This window comes from Paroedura picta, chromosome 11 (assembly GCF_049243985.1).
Source record: "Paroedura picta isolate Pp20150507F chromosome 11, Ppicta_v3.0, whole genome shotgun sequence".
Classification (NCBI taxonomy): domain Eukaryota; kingdom Metazoa; phylum Chordata; class Lepidosauria; order Squamata; family Gekkonidae; genus Paroedura; species Paroedura picta.
This window is the reverse complement of record NC_135379.1, coordinates 17,984,984-18,001,243: the sequence shown is the minus strand read 5'-3', so window position 1 is coordinate 18,001,243 and position 16,260 is coordinate 17,984,984. Positions and strand designations below refer to the sequence as shown.

Here is a 16,260-nt window from a genome sequence, read left to right as displayed (position 1 = left end):
GCATTATGGTATGTCATGCTTTAAGCCAGTGGTCCCCAACCCATGGGCCGTGGCCCGGCGCCGGGCTGTGAAGGCCTCGGCGCCGGGCCGCAGCTCCTTCTCCCCCCAAGCGAGAAGCTCGCCAGGCCGCGAGCAGATCGGCAGCCAAAGCGGCCGATTAGCTCGCGGCCCGGCAAGCTTCTCGCTTCGGGAGGGGAGGGAAGAGAAGCTTGCCAAGCCGCAAGCTAATCGGCCACTTTAGCGGCCGATTTGCTCGTGGCCCGGAGGGGCCGGGAGGGGAAGCCGCGGCCACTGGCATGGTGGCGGCACAAACGCGCATGCGCGGACTGCTGCGCACGCGTGTTTGCGCCAGCAGGGCCCCTGGGCCACCCTCTCCGCCCACTACGCCGCAGCGGTCCGCAGCAAGCAGAAGCTTGCGGACCGCTGCTTTAAGCTACTACGCATTGTAAATGTACAGAGGAAGTGTTGGTACATGTGCACCCCCCTGTGATCAGCAATATTCCAAAAGCAGCATCACTGATTATGGGGACATGTCCATATCTAGGCACTGTGCTGAACAGCTGAGAACTGCGTAGAAGTAGGGGATGAAGCCATTGTGCTCATAGCCACCCTCCTTCCTTGAGCAATCAGTCAACACTTAGGAGATCATCTGTACCAGATTATCTTTGTTTTCAGGTTGCAGAGTCTGCTTACGTCTGTAATGAAGAGTAGTTTTGAAGAACAGCTTATTTCAGAGAGCTCATCTAGTACTACTTCAAAATTGTGCTCCTGATAGCAAATATCTTCTTTAAACAAAGAGATTAAATGAATTTGAAACAACTCGGTACACAAGAATTGTATTGCTTAAAAATAGTTTTATTGTGTCATCATGAGCACCATTACGTCCCCGTAATAAACTCTAGAGTCTTTTCAATACAGAAGAGTGCTCCGAGTGAATGTATTTTATTTTCATATAAGAGATTTTTTTTTAGCTGTTCCATGTTAGACGAAATCCTGAAGGCAGGGTTACATACTCAGAATGGAATTTTATAAATACTTGATGCGATGCAGCAGTAAATGGATCGATGTTTGTGTCCTGAAAAAAGAGGCTTTTTTAGACAACAGGATTTTCCACATCTAAAATAAATCTCTCTGATAATGATTAAAGCACTGCTGCTTAAATTAAAATGGTTATGTGCATACCTGCAGCAGCCAGTGGTATTCACCTGTTGTACCAATGGCTCTTTCAGAGGCACCAGTGATGCTGAGTGGAAACCTTCTACAATGAAGCTGGTTCCTTAGCTGCCAAGTCCTTATTCGCTACAGAGCTACATGAGCAGCCAGAATAAAGAACTGGCCTTTGCACATTTTATACTCCCCCAGAAGCTTTGGGTTACCCTAAGAGAGCCAGCTTGGTGTAGTGGTTAGGAGTGCAGACTCCTAATCTGGTGAGCTGGGTTTGATTCTGCGCTAGCCCTCATGCAGCCAGCTGGGTGACCTTGGGCTCGCCAGAGCACTGATAAAGCTGTTCTGACCAAGCAGTAATATCAGGGCTCTCTCAGCCTCACCTCCCTCACAGGGTGTCTATTGTGGGGAGAGGAAAGGGAAGGCGAATGTAAGTCGCTTTGAGACTTCTGGTAGAGAAAAGTGGCATATAAGAACCAACTCCTCTTCTTCCTCCTCCTAGGATCAGCCCTTCTTAACGAGGGCCATAAAGGGGGGGGGTGGCACATTTGAAGGGTGCCACGGACTGGGAAATGTGGGGAAATGAGCCCAAAGTTCTTTTTGGGAGGGAGCTGGTAAGTAAACCCATGAAATAGCCTTTTTTGTCACATATGACATCATCAATTGCTAGTAAGTCCAATCAGCGGAAGGAAAAAGAAATCATGTAACCCATTCCTTTGTGTGTGCTTGAATTAATGCATTCAAGGGGGGAAAACCCCACATACTTCCCTTGATCGAATGTTCTAGAAATCTGTCTTTAATTTATTATTTATTTGTTTGGATTTTTATACTGCCCATTCTTTACAGCTCTTGTGTAAATATATAAGACAAGGTACTTTGAGTTTAATTCATTCTTAGCTTAAGCCTTTTTTAGCCTAGCTCCTTGCAGAAGCAGCCAGCCTGGGGGGGGGGGGGAGTTGAGAATGCCCAGCTCTGTCCAATGCCCTGCTCTGAACCAACCTTATTTTCATAAAAGGTGTATGCTGGGCACCATAATGTAAGCATAACACACACACACACTATTTTAACAAGAGTTAAATATATCCTGGATTATGTCTAGCATCACAGTTCATCACGTATATCACACTGTAAGATGGCTGTTGTTGGTGGATTGTAGCTCAACAGCAATGAACCAGGTCTGATTTTGAACCAATGTTTACAGACCAGGTATACATTATATTTCAAAGTCCCATACTTTGCCTGCAAGAAGCACAAGTGAAACCCACTGACTTAAAAATTTGGTTGGAATGATTCTAAACTTGTATTCGGAGCCACAGTTGGGTAGCTGTGTTTTTCACCATAAAGAATATTTGGAACTCAAAGGGGTACATCAGAAAAGGAACATTTCAGCACAAATCCCACTAGATGTCAGTGCAAGATCTCTGCTTGGACAACTTAGTCTAGCGCTAGAGAGGAAGCTGTGTTAGTCGGCGGCAGCAAAGTAAAAACAGTTGACATTCTGACTTACAAAAGCTTATGCTGAACTAAACTCTATGAGGGGGAGAGGAAGCAAAGGTGGGGGGGGGAATTGGATGGCTGACCCACAAGCCTCTTGCCAGTCCCCAAATGGCCTATATATTGACAAACAAAAATAATTAAAACCTACCGTTCCACAGTATGGCCCAATCTGTGGATGGCTACTGTTTGGTCCATTATAGAGTATCAGATAATTTCTAGTACAGTCACCAGGGTCTTCGATACTGATGAAATCAAAGTTTATCGTGACAATCCGTCCTTTGGGTGCTTTGATGAGCCATGCACAGTCTGTCTGATTTGGATAAGATGCTGGGTACTCTGGGCTAGTTAATGAACCAGCCTCACCATATAAGGTGCCACCACATCCTGGAAACACAGAAGGCAATATTATGCATTTTCTGATATGGCAACTGCAGGTCAGCAATTAGGTAACTGCTCTGTTGGGGTAGTTTACAAACATATTTCATTCAGGTGCAGAAGATGGGGAAGCCCATGTACAGAGGAAACATTTCACGTAAATAGTATATATTACCACTGAATGTTTAAAGATAATTCTAAGTGTTTATTTATTTATTCTGGGTACATCTGCACAACTGCCCATTTCATTATCATGCAAAGGCAATGGAACATCTGCATGAGGGTCTCTCTGGTGCTTTCTTCTGCCAGGTACTATTCCCTTCTCACCACCTCGGATGGTTTAAAAAATGGAGCAACATAACTACGACAGATAATTCTAAAAAACTCCTGACACTGTGATGTCTGCTCAGGTTGCATATCCTGAAGTGATGTCATAATATTGCAATGTCACAATTTACTCTGGAAACATCTGCAAACTCTATGGTTTTACCATAGAGATTAGGGATATTTTTTAAGCACTGGCTTCAGTTCTGAGTATGCAACCAGGACTGTCATCAAGACATTGTTCAACACTGGTTTCCCCATTCCCCCCTCCCCCCTTTTATTTACTTCCACTGCTGCATTAAGTGGTGGCAAGTGCCAGAGCACTGTGCTAAGAGATTGCTTGCCCTGGTTGCCAGCTGTAGGTAAAGACCAGCAGATGTGGACAGAAAGTGTGGAAATCTGCACTGTAGTACAGGTTGCACCAAAACAGGTTTAGGAAAGCTCGGCGGACAGCTGGGAAAAACTGCGAAGCGAGGCGACTGAAGGACAATGTCTTTCAGGAGCCCCTAAAGCAGGGGTAGTCAAACTGCGGCCCTCCAGATGTCCGTGGACTACAATTCCCAGGAGCCCCTGCCAGTGAATGCTGGCAGGGGCTCCTGGGAATTGTAGTCCACGGACATCTGGAGGGCCGCAGTTTGACTACCCCTGCCCTAAAGTGTCAGAGGCAAGGTGGAGCAAGAACTCCACCAGGAAGCTACCTCAATCAAAGCAGTCAATATGCATTTAATTGCACCAGGGGTGGTTCATAGTCATTGATGATTTTTGTTTAAAAAGGTAACTATAAATAGTATATCAAAACAAATTATATAATACTTTACTGTTGTTGTAGTTCAGGCTTTCTCAACCAGGGTTTCCTGAATGGGTGGGAGTTATATATATAATTTGTTAAGCTTTTATTGGGTGGTATGACCATATATGGTCATGTTGACCCACCTTCCCCCTTCTAAAATGGCCAAGGATGGGCCTGGAGGGGGTGGGAAGGGGAAGGGCCCCAAGTGGGCATGTACCCAGATATACTTCCTAACCATATTCTGTATAATCATGCCACTTCTGGGGTTTCTCGAAGCCTGAAGAATGTTTCAGGGATTTCTCAACAGTAAAAAAAATTGAGAAAGGCTGCTTCAGTGGGTTGTATTTGAATTAACTGTTTCTTATTTGTTATTACTGATTTCTTGTGTTAGTGTTTATAGTTCAGAAGCTACCCTGAGGGCATTTTAAGCCAAATTGCATGTTTAAATAGAAAAAAAATAAAGTTGAAAGCAAACGTTAGTACCAGTTGGTGATGAAGTCCAGGTGATCTCATATCCATGCCGAGAAAGTAAGACATCGCTTACAAAATGTAGATATACAACATGGTTTTTAGGAAACACAGGGTTAGGCAGGGTGCTTCCACAATATTTGCCAAGCAGTGGAGAGCTTGCATCGCTACCATTTCTGATCTTGAAAAGAGTACACAAAACATTTGTTAACAACAGCAAGAGGAAACAGCACTGAAACCTACCTTGATGACTAAAGGTGTATCCCTGTCAAAGCAGATCCCTCCCCATTCCATTTGAAGGGTTCATTCTTACAAAACCATTGCTATAATGGGGCCAGGCTGACCTCCAAGAGATTAGGCCCAGCTTTGTGTGATGTAGTGATGTGAGAGCTGGACTAGAATAAAGAAGATTTGGACCAGTAACCCACTGCCTAATCTACATCACTGGGTAGAACGGGGATGGGTGACAAGAGAAAAAGCTAATAATAATCATACATTGGCTCAGGGTTGATGGAGGGACCATTTTGGTCTCCCTTTGTAAAGTGTCTTGCCATTAGAGAAATGAAAAAGCACTCAAGGGCAAGGGTTTCAGGGTGGTGTGTCATACATATTTCTATGAGCTCTGGGGAGGATGGACAGGATAAACATGTAATATCAGGGGTGACCAGGGCAGACCAACATAGGATACTGAGGATTGTGAGGAAAAAGGAGCTAGAAGCTTTTGCTAGTATGTGTGCCAAAGACTAATGAATAACCCAGCCTGGCATACTGATCTACCTCATTATACTGTAGGTCCCTCCATTGGTCAGAACTGTGTAGTGGCCCTGGAGCCAAACCTTTTTGAAAGCAATACAGTCTCAAGAGCTATCACATCAACCACTTTAAACATTTCATCTGTATGGAGATGGTAGGCTGTTAATTGCTGGCTCAACAATTTTCATCTGTAGCAATTTTCTGAGTAACATTAGGAAAAATGTCAGGGTGTTCAGGTACCATATTAACACACACACACACACACCGAATTCACAAGATCAGGTGAAGGGGCATGGCTAATTAAATGATCGACAAATGGTCCCTGGAGACAATTAAAGGAGAAGATTAAAGTGACGGCAAAATCCTGAATGAAGTCCAATGGAATACATGATGGCCTACCTCTAAGAAATCATTCTGACAGCCAAAACTCTCTAGACTAAAAGAAGTGAAAAAGAGAGACAGGAGATGATTCTCTGGGGTTCGCAGAATAATGGTACAATCCAAATTATTAGGATAAAAATCAGGCCAGCCTGGGCTTTTCAGGTAGCCAAAGGACTGATTGTATTCCCTGTTGCAACCTGTTGAGAGAGGACAACAAAATCACAGTTTAGCTTTTTATCATATGTTTTAAGGGAAACGTCATGCATGCAAAGGAATAGTTTTAAATCTTGCCTGAAGCTTTATAGGAGAAGCTGAGTCCATTGTTAGGCATATAAGCTTCTGATCTGAAAATTACAGTGGCAGTTCTTCTGTATGAATAAAATTCGGGGACTGTAAAGTTTTCAGCTCCACAAAACCTGTGGACACGGTTAGCATGTTCTTGATTGATCTGAAATACAAAAAGTTAATGGATGACCATGTAATGTAAGATTAGCATATAGGAAGAGAGTTCTTCCATAGCAAAGTTAGGAAGTGAAAACTGAGAGTTTCTGCCAATAAGGAAACGTCTAGAACAGGGGTAGTCAACCTGTGGTCCTCCAGATGTTCATGGACTACAATTTCCATGAGCCCCTGCCAGCAAACAATGGCAGGGGCTCATGGGAATTGTAGTCCATGAACATCTGGAGGACCACAGGTTGACTAACCCTGATCTAGAAGACCTTTGGAAGTTAGATTGGGAACTCCTACTACAACCCATCTTTAGCACTCAGTAATACTCAGCAGAACCTGTTTTATAACAATCATCCCAAAGGACTAAGGCAGCAATCTTAAAAGCTCTTTCCTTGGTCTTCATAGAATAAAACAGGACTTTTGAGTAGATCCGCTTGGGGTTGCTTTCTAAATCAATGATTCCCTTCCTTTTTGGTATGGTGACCCACATAGACAGATTAAATTTGCATGGTGAGTCAAAACGTTGTCACATGAGATTTGGACAGGTCTTTGGCAGCCGTAGGTTACATGCATTTTAACAGCAAGTTTTACTATTTTGTGATCGTTACAGGAGGCACCCAAGCAAACATTTACTTAAGACCAACATTAATGTGAAACTTGTTGAAATATTTATTTATCATACTTATCATACTTCCATTTATTGTACTTGAAATTTATTGTACTTAAAAGTTATTGTTTGCAGGAATGTAAGAATACAATAATCATAAATTATGAAAAATTATTCTAAACACATACAGTTACACAAGCCACTGTTTGACCACTGTGACTCAAATCATAACCTGTTATGCCCCTGAGGCTGTCACCTTGGAGGAACCCCCATTTATGTCATGGCTTGTTCCTTCTTTTTCTGCACACAGTTACACTTCGGTGGGAGCCTCGGAATGATAGATGGAAGGCAGTGGGATCTATAGAACCCTCTGGATTGAATTGAGGAGCAGAAAACTAATTTTCATAATGGCTGCCAACGAGTAGATTTTGGAGCACAGCCAATGTTTCTTGGCAGGGTTTTTGGGTTTGCGTTGCAGACAGAAATTCAACAGACAATCTTCCTACCAAAGGGAAAGGCAAAGAATCCTTCAAGACAGCTAATAAGATAAATGATTTATCAAAAGAGCTCCATGCTAATCAATGGAATTTGCTTGGAAGTAGGGGAAGACATTCTGAGCTTTACAACTGTGGGAGTTAATTAATTTTTAATATATTTTTTTAATGTTAAATATTTTTTGGGTGCTACGATTGTATACAGTCATATCGACCCTCCCTCAAATGGCCAATGATGGGCCTAGAGGGGGTGGGAATGGGAAGGGCCTTGAGTGGGCATGCACAGTTACCCAACCATATTCTGCATGACTGCACAATTTCTGGTGTTTCTTGAAGCCTGAAGAATGTTTCAGGGGTTGCTCAATGGTAAAAAAAAGTTGAGAGCTAGCATGAGAAGATTCACAAGAATCGTCAAGAACAACATACCCTTCAAAGAGGGGACCTTGAGGCCCTGTCCTTTCCTCATTCTCCTGCCTGCCTTCAGTAGCTTTAGAAAATGCAAGGCTCACAGAACTAGGAAACACAATGGTCTAGCCTCCAGGTAAGGAGGGGGACTGCAAAAGCTTGCGATCCACTTTTGAGAAAATCTGCCCTAAGTGACTTACCAGTGGTATGTCCTGGAATTCTAGATAATTCCGAGAGCAGTCTTGACTGGAATGGAGACGGAATTCCTGTACTACTAGGTTGACCTGCTGTTCAAGAGGGGCATCAATGACCCATCTACAGACTGTAAATGGAGGATAGTCATGTGGAAAGTTGGGTGATGTCACAGTCTGGGATACAGAAGTTGCGTTATATGTACCTCCACATAGTCCTGTTACAAACAACAAGAAGTGAATAAAGTTTGGTTTAAAGGACACTTTGTAGTCCTATAATCTTATGCTGTCGCCCTAAAACAACATTCATTGGAAGTATGTTTTGGTCAAATCAGTAATATTTTCAGGTTAAAAAGTACTTGTAATAAAGAACTAGGTGTACTAGGGTTGCCAGTCTCCAGGTAGTGGCTAGAGATCTGCTGCTATTATGACTGATTTTCATAGCCTGGAGATCAGCTGTAATTTCAGAGATATCTCCAGGCCCCACCTGGAGGTTGGCAATGCTTCCTGCAGCTCAATCCCTTCATGTCTCAGCTCTGCCTCCCCCCCCCCCAAGCCTTTTCTCTCCAGTCACACTTCAAAGGCACCTTCCTTTCCACCAGACTCCAGGGCTGATCTGCTCTGGCAAATTCTTTCTACACTGGAAAAATCTCCTTCCACTGACATCTCTAGCTTCTCAACTGACATGTCTACATTCCATAATTACTTTTGACTAGCTGTGAGCTGCTTCATGAAGTCATACAAGATAAAGTTACGGTGACTTGTTTTGTGTCATCATCTCTAAATAAAAAAAGAAAATTATACTTACTATCCACCATGGTGTAGGTGGCAGTGAAACCTGCTCTTTCTATAGACCTGTCAGTGACAAACTTAATAGTCAAGAAGTTGTTGGTAGAAAGAAAAGGAGCTGGAACGTTGGAGCCGCAGAAAGTGCCAGCTAGAGTGGCATTGTCATTCCTGCCATCATACAGCTAAAAGGAGAAAAAGAAAACCCAAATTAAGTCAGCATGGTATCATCTCTTCCGCCTAATATTTCTGATAAGGCCTAGGAGGAGGAACTGGCCTCATGGCTTAAGTGCCACTCAGTGCTTAATGCCCATTCACAGCAGGTGTTCCACCCCTGACTGCATCCTACTCCAACCAGCTTGCCTGTCTGTCCAGTGACCAGCCAATCGCCTTCCGTGCCCCACCCCTGACTACCCCCTCCTCCTTCTACTTCCCTCTGAGGCTCAGAGGCTGCTGACGTGAGTGCTGCCCCTGCTGCGTGAGAGCTGTCCCTGCCAATGAGTTTCCTGCCTGGGGGCCCCCAGCCTGCAGACTTTCCAGGTCCTGGGGGAAGGGAGAGGCCATCTGCAGAGTTCTTCTACCCCACCCCCAATCTAGCACCCGTTGTATTCCTGAATGCAACGGGCTTTGTCCCTAGTATATATATATAGTTTTCCACTAACAGTAGCGTTCACTGAATCATAAGCATACAATTTTGATTAAAGAATATATACCTCAACGTTGTATGCTTATGATTCAATTCATGTTACTGTTAGTGGACGCCACCATGCGGTGAACTGGTGGAAAACCATTTTCGAGGAACTTACTTTGGAGGAGATATGAACATGCTTGCAAATGAAAGTCAGGCTGCGATAGCATCATGGTGATGAATCGGGGCAGTGATCTACTTTCATCAGACATCCAAAGCACAGGCGTGGTGGGGCAGAGGTCAGAGAACATGAGGGGAATAATTCATGCAGTTGAAAACACAACGGGGACACAAAGTTTGTATTGTGTGACTCAGTCCCGTGGCCTATAGTGTTAATTACCCCTCATAAGAAGAGCTACCAATGAAAACACACATACGGACTTTTGTAGACGAAGTTGAAAACACTAAAATAACTGTGCCATTTCTTAGCAGCAAGAACCTTACTTTGACATAGTCAAACCGGCAGTTCTGAAAGGCAGACGCTGCTTCAAGTACAAAACTGTTGAACGTGAGGTTGACCAGTTTGTTGACAGGTGCAATAATTGTCCACACACATGCCAGATCTTTATCATATTTGCCATCCTTGTCAGAGTCTGGAGAGCTGAAGGTATAACTGGAATTTGTCAGATAACCACCACATCCTTGTTGAGGACCTGTTAGAAATAGAGATGCTCAATATAGAACCAGGTATAAAAGTTAAAGCTTACTTAAATAGATAGAAGTGAGCATGAAAATCTACCAGTCCTCATGTCCAGGTCAGAAGGTAAGAAGTGTGTCACACACACACAGTCGCACCTGTTAAGGCAGGCATGGTTTTTAGAACAGCATATGAGTCAAGAGTTCCCTTTGTCCAAAGTGCCCATAAGTCTGGTTCAAATTGGGACTATGGTATGTCGGAAGGAGCTTCAGCCTTTCCTACTGCATCCTGGAGGAATCATATCCAACCTGTACTGAGGCAGCTGCATTGGTTATGGCCTGGATCAAGTTCAAGGACTTTGTTTTGAACTTTAAGGCCATCTGCAGCTTGGGCCCTGGCTATCTGAGGCACTGCTGGGGAAGGCAAACCACCCAGTATTGAGTCTGCCAAGAAAACACTAGAGGGCATCACCACAAGGGTCAGACATGACCCGGTGCTTGCACAGGGGATACTTTTACCTTCACCTTTACTTTGAAAGAATCCCACTGTCAGTTGAGTACAGCTTGTGTTGCTTTTTCCTGTGTTCTCTAGTGTTTGCTGTTGAATTGTGTCAAAAAAATTCAGAACTACTGCATCCAACCTGAACCAGCTCCAGGTTCAGGTTCAGAACGAAGGCTTTAAACATATTGATCATGTAATACAGAATCAGATTTAGACAGTAGGGGGAGCTGTGTCATAATACTTTAGTCAATCCAGTTCTCTATAGAAAATGACTGGGTTTTTCCCCATATCTGAAACAAAACCCCAGTTATATGTCCAGAAAGGAAATTAAATGTTGTTTCACATTATGTGAAATACTATCACAAAGTCTGCATGCTTCACTAAATCATTTTGGAAATATTAACCACTCTATGATCTCCATGCTCCCTGAAAATTCAAAAGCTATTTTAGGTGCACTGAAAGGTTTGGGGGTGCCCAGATGAGATTTTGACATCCCCCGTTTAAGTCATGCATCTCTACGATATACATCAAACTGCTTTTTGAAAGTCTATTCGATGTCAAAAATCATTTGCTGCGTGCTGAAGAAGTTCCCTTTCTCAAAATGCATAAACATAAAGCTGCATTTGGTATACAAAACTCCTTAGATCCTTCCTTGCTTGTGTGTTTGTAGAGCGAGAGATTTTATTGTTCAAACAAATTAACCAAAGAGTAAAAAAAAAATTGTATTAGAAATATTATTATTATTATTATTATTATTATTATTATTATTATTATTATTATTAAATTTATAGTCTGCCTTCTTCCTGGGACTCAAGGCGGATTATATGATAATACCCCATAAAGAAAACCTTAGTTCCATTAAACCAAAACATCTTAACATGGCTAAAAAGACCCCCCCCCTTTCACCCCACAGTCATCCAGGAAAGGGTTCACCCAATAGTACAGTGTAGCCTGAGGGGGGCCCATTGATCTTAAGAAACCTGGCCTCAGCCGAAGACCTGGTGGAAGAGCGCTGCAGAACTTTGATAGTCAGGGCCCTCAGCTCTCCTGGGAGCCCATTCCACCAGGTCGGGGCGAGGATAGAAAAGGCCCTGGCCCTGGTCGAGGCCAGGCATACCTCTCTGGGGCCAGGAACCACCAACAGATTTGTGCCCACAGAGCGAAGAGCCCTGTGGGGGGCATAAGCAGGCAAGCAGTCCCTCAGCCAGAGCCCAAGCTGCGGATGGCCTTAAAGTTCAAAACAAAGACCTTGAACTTGATCCAGGCCATGACTGGTAACCAATGCAGCTGCCTCAGTACAGGTTGGATATGATTCCTCCAGGATGAAAACAATAAGACTCGGACCTGAAACTCTTTGAATATGAATCTGATGGAACTTCCTCGGAGAAGTGGGAACTCTGGAAACCAGGGGTGGAGAACGTCACCTCCTGTTTTTTGGTGAATCCAGGGTATTCCATTATACACCACTTACCCTATGTTTGGCCTTCTGTTGTGCTTAAGTTCTACCACCCAGACATACCATGGTATTGTCAGAGAATACCACCAGAAGGTAGAACAGTTTCTCCTAGCATGGCATCTCTCTCTCCCCTAGCCTGACTCATGAAGATGACATCCTGGCTTAAGTGCTTTCAGTATCATGGTCCTCATTAACAAGAGTAGGTCTATTATAGCCTGGAAGCAATCACATTCTCTTTACTCCAGCAGTCCCTTCTGATCCCACATAACCTAAAAGCCACATGGGTTGGGGGCTGCAGTGAGGAAAGGGTGAAACTGCCTCTCCTTTCTCTTCCACATCAGAAGAGTCACACAGAGCAGACTTGTGGGCAGGGAGATTTCCCATGGTCAGAAGGGACTCTTGAAAGATCTCACAGGGAACCTAAAGGATCCAACCCAATGTGTCTTTCCAAAGTAGTATCTTCAAAATAAGAGTGGCAAAATGGAGACTGGTGAGAGAGCAAGCAGCTGAGATAAAGCATCGTGGAGATTTAGTTTCAGAACTACATCTAGATAAACTTTTGACTGCCTTCTGGTATCTTTTTAAGGTAGAGTTCAATCATCACACAAATTGCTCTGTGGCCTAATTATAAAACCAATAAACTTGTGTGCTTGAGGCCCCGGAGTCCTATAAGACTATGATAACCAAACCACTTTGAATGAGGGTTACAAAACTTGCAGCATCTTTGAACTGGAGCAAGGAAAACTTCATTCTAAAAGAAGCTTTTTCCCCCATCTCAGTTAAACCACAGAGACTTTAAAGGAATATATAATTACTACATGAATGAAACTGAAATGTAGCCAGCTGGGGCCCCACAAGAAATTGCAGAAGGGAGGAACAATTTGGAAAACCCCTAATCCCACCGACCCCAGTTTCCCTATTTGAGTAGACTAATTTCTCCCTACTCATTTCCTTTAACTGTCTCCCAGATGCTGTCAACATTCTGTGTATGCGGGAACATTCTCAGTTCTCATCCAAACATTTTGGGAGGGGGGATTAGTTTACAAATTCCCTGTATACTCAGGGATTCTCTCAGGTAACTAATTTTACAGCTTCTATCATCTGTATGGGGCAAAATTACCTGTGCTTCCTTCCTATTGCTGTATTTATTTATTTGAATCATTTATAGTCTGCCTTTTCCACTTACAGCAGAGTTCCCCAACATGGCATTGATGGGCACATTTGATGACTGTCAAACACCTGTGGAGACAGTATTCTATAACCAAGGGTGCCACCACAGAAAAAGATTTCCCTTGCATGACCACCCATCATTTCAGATAATGGAAAGAAATAAACCAATGGGGTTCAGATAATGCCTGCAGTAATTAGGCAGGGTCATTAAAACAGTGGTCATTCAGATACTTTGATTGCATCCCATGTAAGGCTTTACAGGTCCTAATATAACTTTTGGAGGAACATCTGGGGGCACCTGGCAAATTGTACTTATGTTGAAATTAAATATATATATATATATATTTGTGTTCTATGCAATACAATATTATTTTTGTGTTCTATGCATTCTATGAAACTTTTTGTTGCTCCATGTAGACCAAATTTTGAATCAAGAACCCCCCGGTCAATGGTGTCCCGCTTTACCAATGTTAAAATCTGGTTACCTTATCCTAATAAGAACTTTCAATTGAGTTTAGAAGTGAGTTACTCAATAAAATAACTCCTTTAGCACATGTGAAATATATGCTATGATCTTGAAATTTCCAGATGACCTTCAGAAACATCCATCTCAAAGCACACAGTAACTGTCTAGTTTGAATTTTTATTTATGTATTTATTTAATTATTTATTTGATTTTTATCCCGCCACCCACAGGAAGCCGTCTCATAGTGGGTTACACAGTAAAACCCACATAAAATACAATCCCCATATTAACCCCTCCCCCCATTAAAACCATCATCTATACAATTATGGTGTTATCTGACACCTTCTCCCCCAGCCAGTGCAGTTACTATTGGGGAAACAAGTGGAATACTTAAGCCAGCTACCAACAGCCAGCAATCTAAAGTGTCTTCCCAGCGGGCTGTCCAATCTGATTTGAGCATGCATAATTATGGACTGGACCTAGAATATCACCTGAAACCATTGATACATGCCACAGGGGAGACCTGAGCCTCCCCTTGTAGGCCTGGATCTTCTAGAACCTCCAACTCTGAACCTGTTCTTTCAAGAAGAGTTACAGCCCCATGCAGAACAGCCTGTCTCCTTAATTGCTGATTTGGTACAGGTTGACCAACAGCATCTTTGACTAGTCTAGACTGAGCTTCAGGCCATTATTCAACCCATCATTACCTCCAGATACAAGTTTATAACATCTATATGATCACCTGATGATGATAAGGAAGAGAAATAATCATCAGGCTTACTCTCAACATTAGCATACTGTTCACACATATTAAATACCCAGTGGTTTCAAGGTGATGTTGAAAAGCACAAGGGACAAAACAGGGCCTTGAGGAGCCCCATAACTATGAGCAACTATGGGCCACTATGCACCTGCACCACCATCTGGTACTATTCAGTGAAATCAGAACAGAACCAGTGAAGTGAACTCTCTCTCTCCGACCTGCCCAGAATGATGCCAAGGTCAATGATATCACAAGCTGCTGAGACGTTCAGGAGAATCTGGGTCATACTTCCTACTTGTAGCCTAGCAGAACAGACAAGACATTTTTTGTTTCAAAACCAGACTTGAAACGGGGCAAGATAAACTCATTTAAGAAAGCCTGGGTGAAAGCCATGTTGACATAAGCAGGATCTATCCAGCAGCTAGACTTGGCATAGTGAAAATAAACTTGAAAATAAACTTGAAAATAAAAATGGATCAGGTCATCCACTTGATGCTTTGGAAGTCTGTGTTCTATTTACATCATCCATGTCTTTCTGAATCAATGCCATTCTAAGGCTTCATTCTCTTGAACAAGAAAAATACTGTTGGAGACTTTTTCTGCAGTGTTCACATCTGATATCCTGGTTTTTCTTCACAAAGAGGATTATAGCATAATGACAGAGTCCTCCTCTGGCCTGTAGGGATGAAATAAACTTTCCTTCCAACTATAGTGGACAGGAGCACCTTGGTAATTGCTTGCTTTCATAAGATATGAGCAAACAGTTCATGTTGGGATAGAACTAGGGATGGCAGTCTTCACATGGAGCCTGCGGATCCCCTGGTTTTGCAGCTCATCTCCAGGCAACAAAGATCAGTTCCCTTGGAGAAAATGGCTGCTTTGGAGGGTGGACTCCATAGCATTAAACTTTATCAACATTCCTCTCTGTCCCAAATTCTGCCCACTCCTGGCTTCACCCCCAAAGTTTCCAGGTATTTCCCAGCCCAGATATTTCCCAACGCAGAGTGGCAACCCTAACCAGACTGCATGAAATAGACGAATGGTTTATCAAGGTCAGTATTTTCCACTCTGACCCCAGTGCCAACTTTCTGATCGCTTTATAAACTGCAGGCATCTTCTGCACACAAAGCCCTACCACAACTCTCTGCTGCAAAAGGACACAGCTATGGTTCTTAAGGCAATAGTCTTCCTGCTTTTACAAATACTGCACTGGAATTGGCCCACAGTCTTCTTCTGCCTGTCACACTTCTTTGATAACTCGATTTTGCTCTTCTAAGTCTTCTCCAGTCTGTTTACCTTCTTTGTACAACGTGGTAACCCAAACAGGCGACGAGGCTCATTTTGAGCCTCTAGCAGTGCCAATCACAGTGCTAAAATCGCACCACCCCCACGCCTTGCACATAATGTTTCTGTTATGGCAAACCTAACACCATTTGCCTTTCTTGCAAGGGCCTCTCTCTGCTGACTTCTATCCAGCTCAGAACTGATGGAAACAGGCTTGAAGCCAAGTATTGGATACTAACTGATGTTGGCTCGGGTATAGCTTATATATTGCTGTGGCAGCAATTTGAAAGCAAAGATGGTTCTGGCTCCAAGCAGAAAATTGATATCTCTTAAAGCTACATTTATAGAATAGCAGTCATAGCAATAGCTGGAATGGCACCAGCAATAATGAGGGGATGGACTATGAAAGAGTTATATTTTAAGACTGAGGTTTGTCTGAATTCAAACCATGAATGATACTCAGACCCACTGGAGGTAACTGGAAACACAGTTAATTATAAACAGATTCACAAAGTCAAATGTAGAACGTCACATATCAACCGTTCTTTTCTGTGTTAACACTGCAGCAATACAAAAAATACTGAGAGAAAAAAGAGAGATGGATTTCAAC

At 43.1% G+C, this 16,260-nt stretch overlaps 1 protein-coding gene across 1 annotated transcript in view; it reads right to left on the bottom strand.

The window, feature by feature from the left end:
• Positions 1-834: 834 nt before the first annotated feature.
• Positions 835-16,260, bottom strand: part of CUBN (cubilin) — a 137,029-nt gene continuing 121,603 nt past the window's right edge. The window contains exons 60-67 of the mRNA XM_077303068.1: positions 9,818-10,026; positions 8,708-8,870; positions 7,909-8,117; positions 6,044-6,200; positions 5,771-5,949; positions 4,634-4,799; positions 2,810-3,045; positions 835-1,075 (exon numbers count right to left, since the gene is read on the bottom strand). Of these exons, the coding sequence (XP_077159183.1) occupies positions 968-1,075; positions 2,810-3,045; positions 4,634-4,799; positions 5,771-5,949; positions 6,044-6,200; positions 7,909-8,117; positions 8,708-8,870; positions 9,818-10,026 (1,427 nt within the window). The 3' untranslated portion in view covers positions 835-967. The remainder of the gene's footprint in view (positions 1,076-2,809; positions 3,046-4,633; positions 4,800-5,770; positions 5,950-6,043; positions 6,201-7,908; positions 8,118-8,707; positions 8,871-9,817; positions 10,027-16,260) is intronic.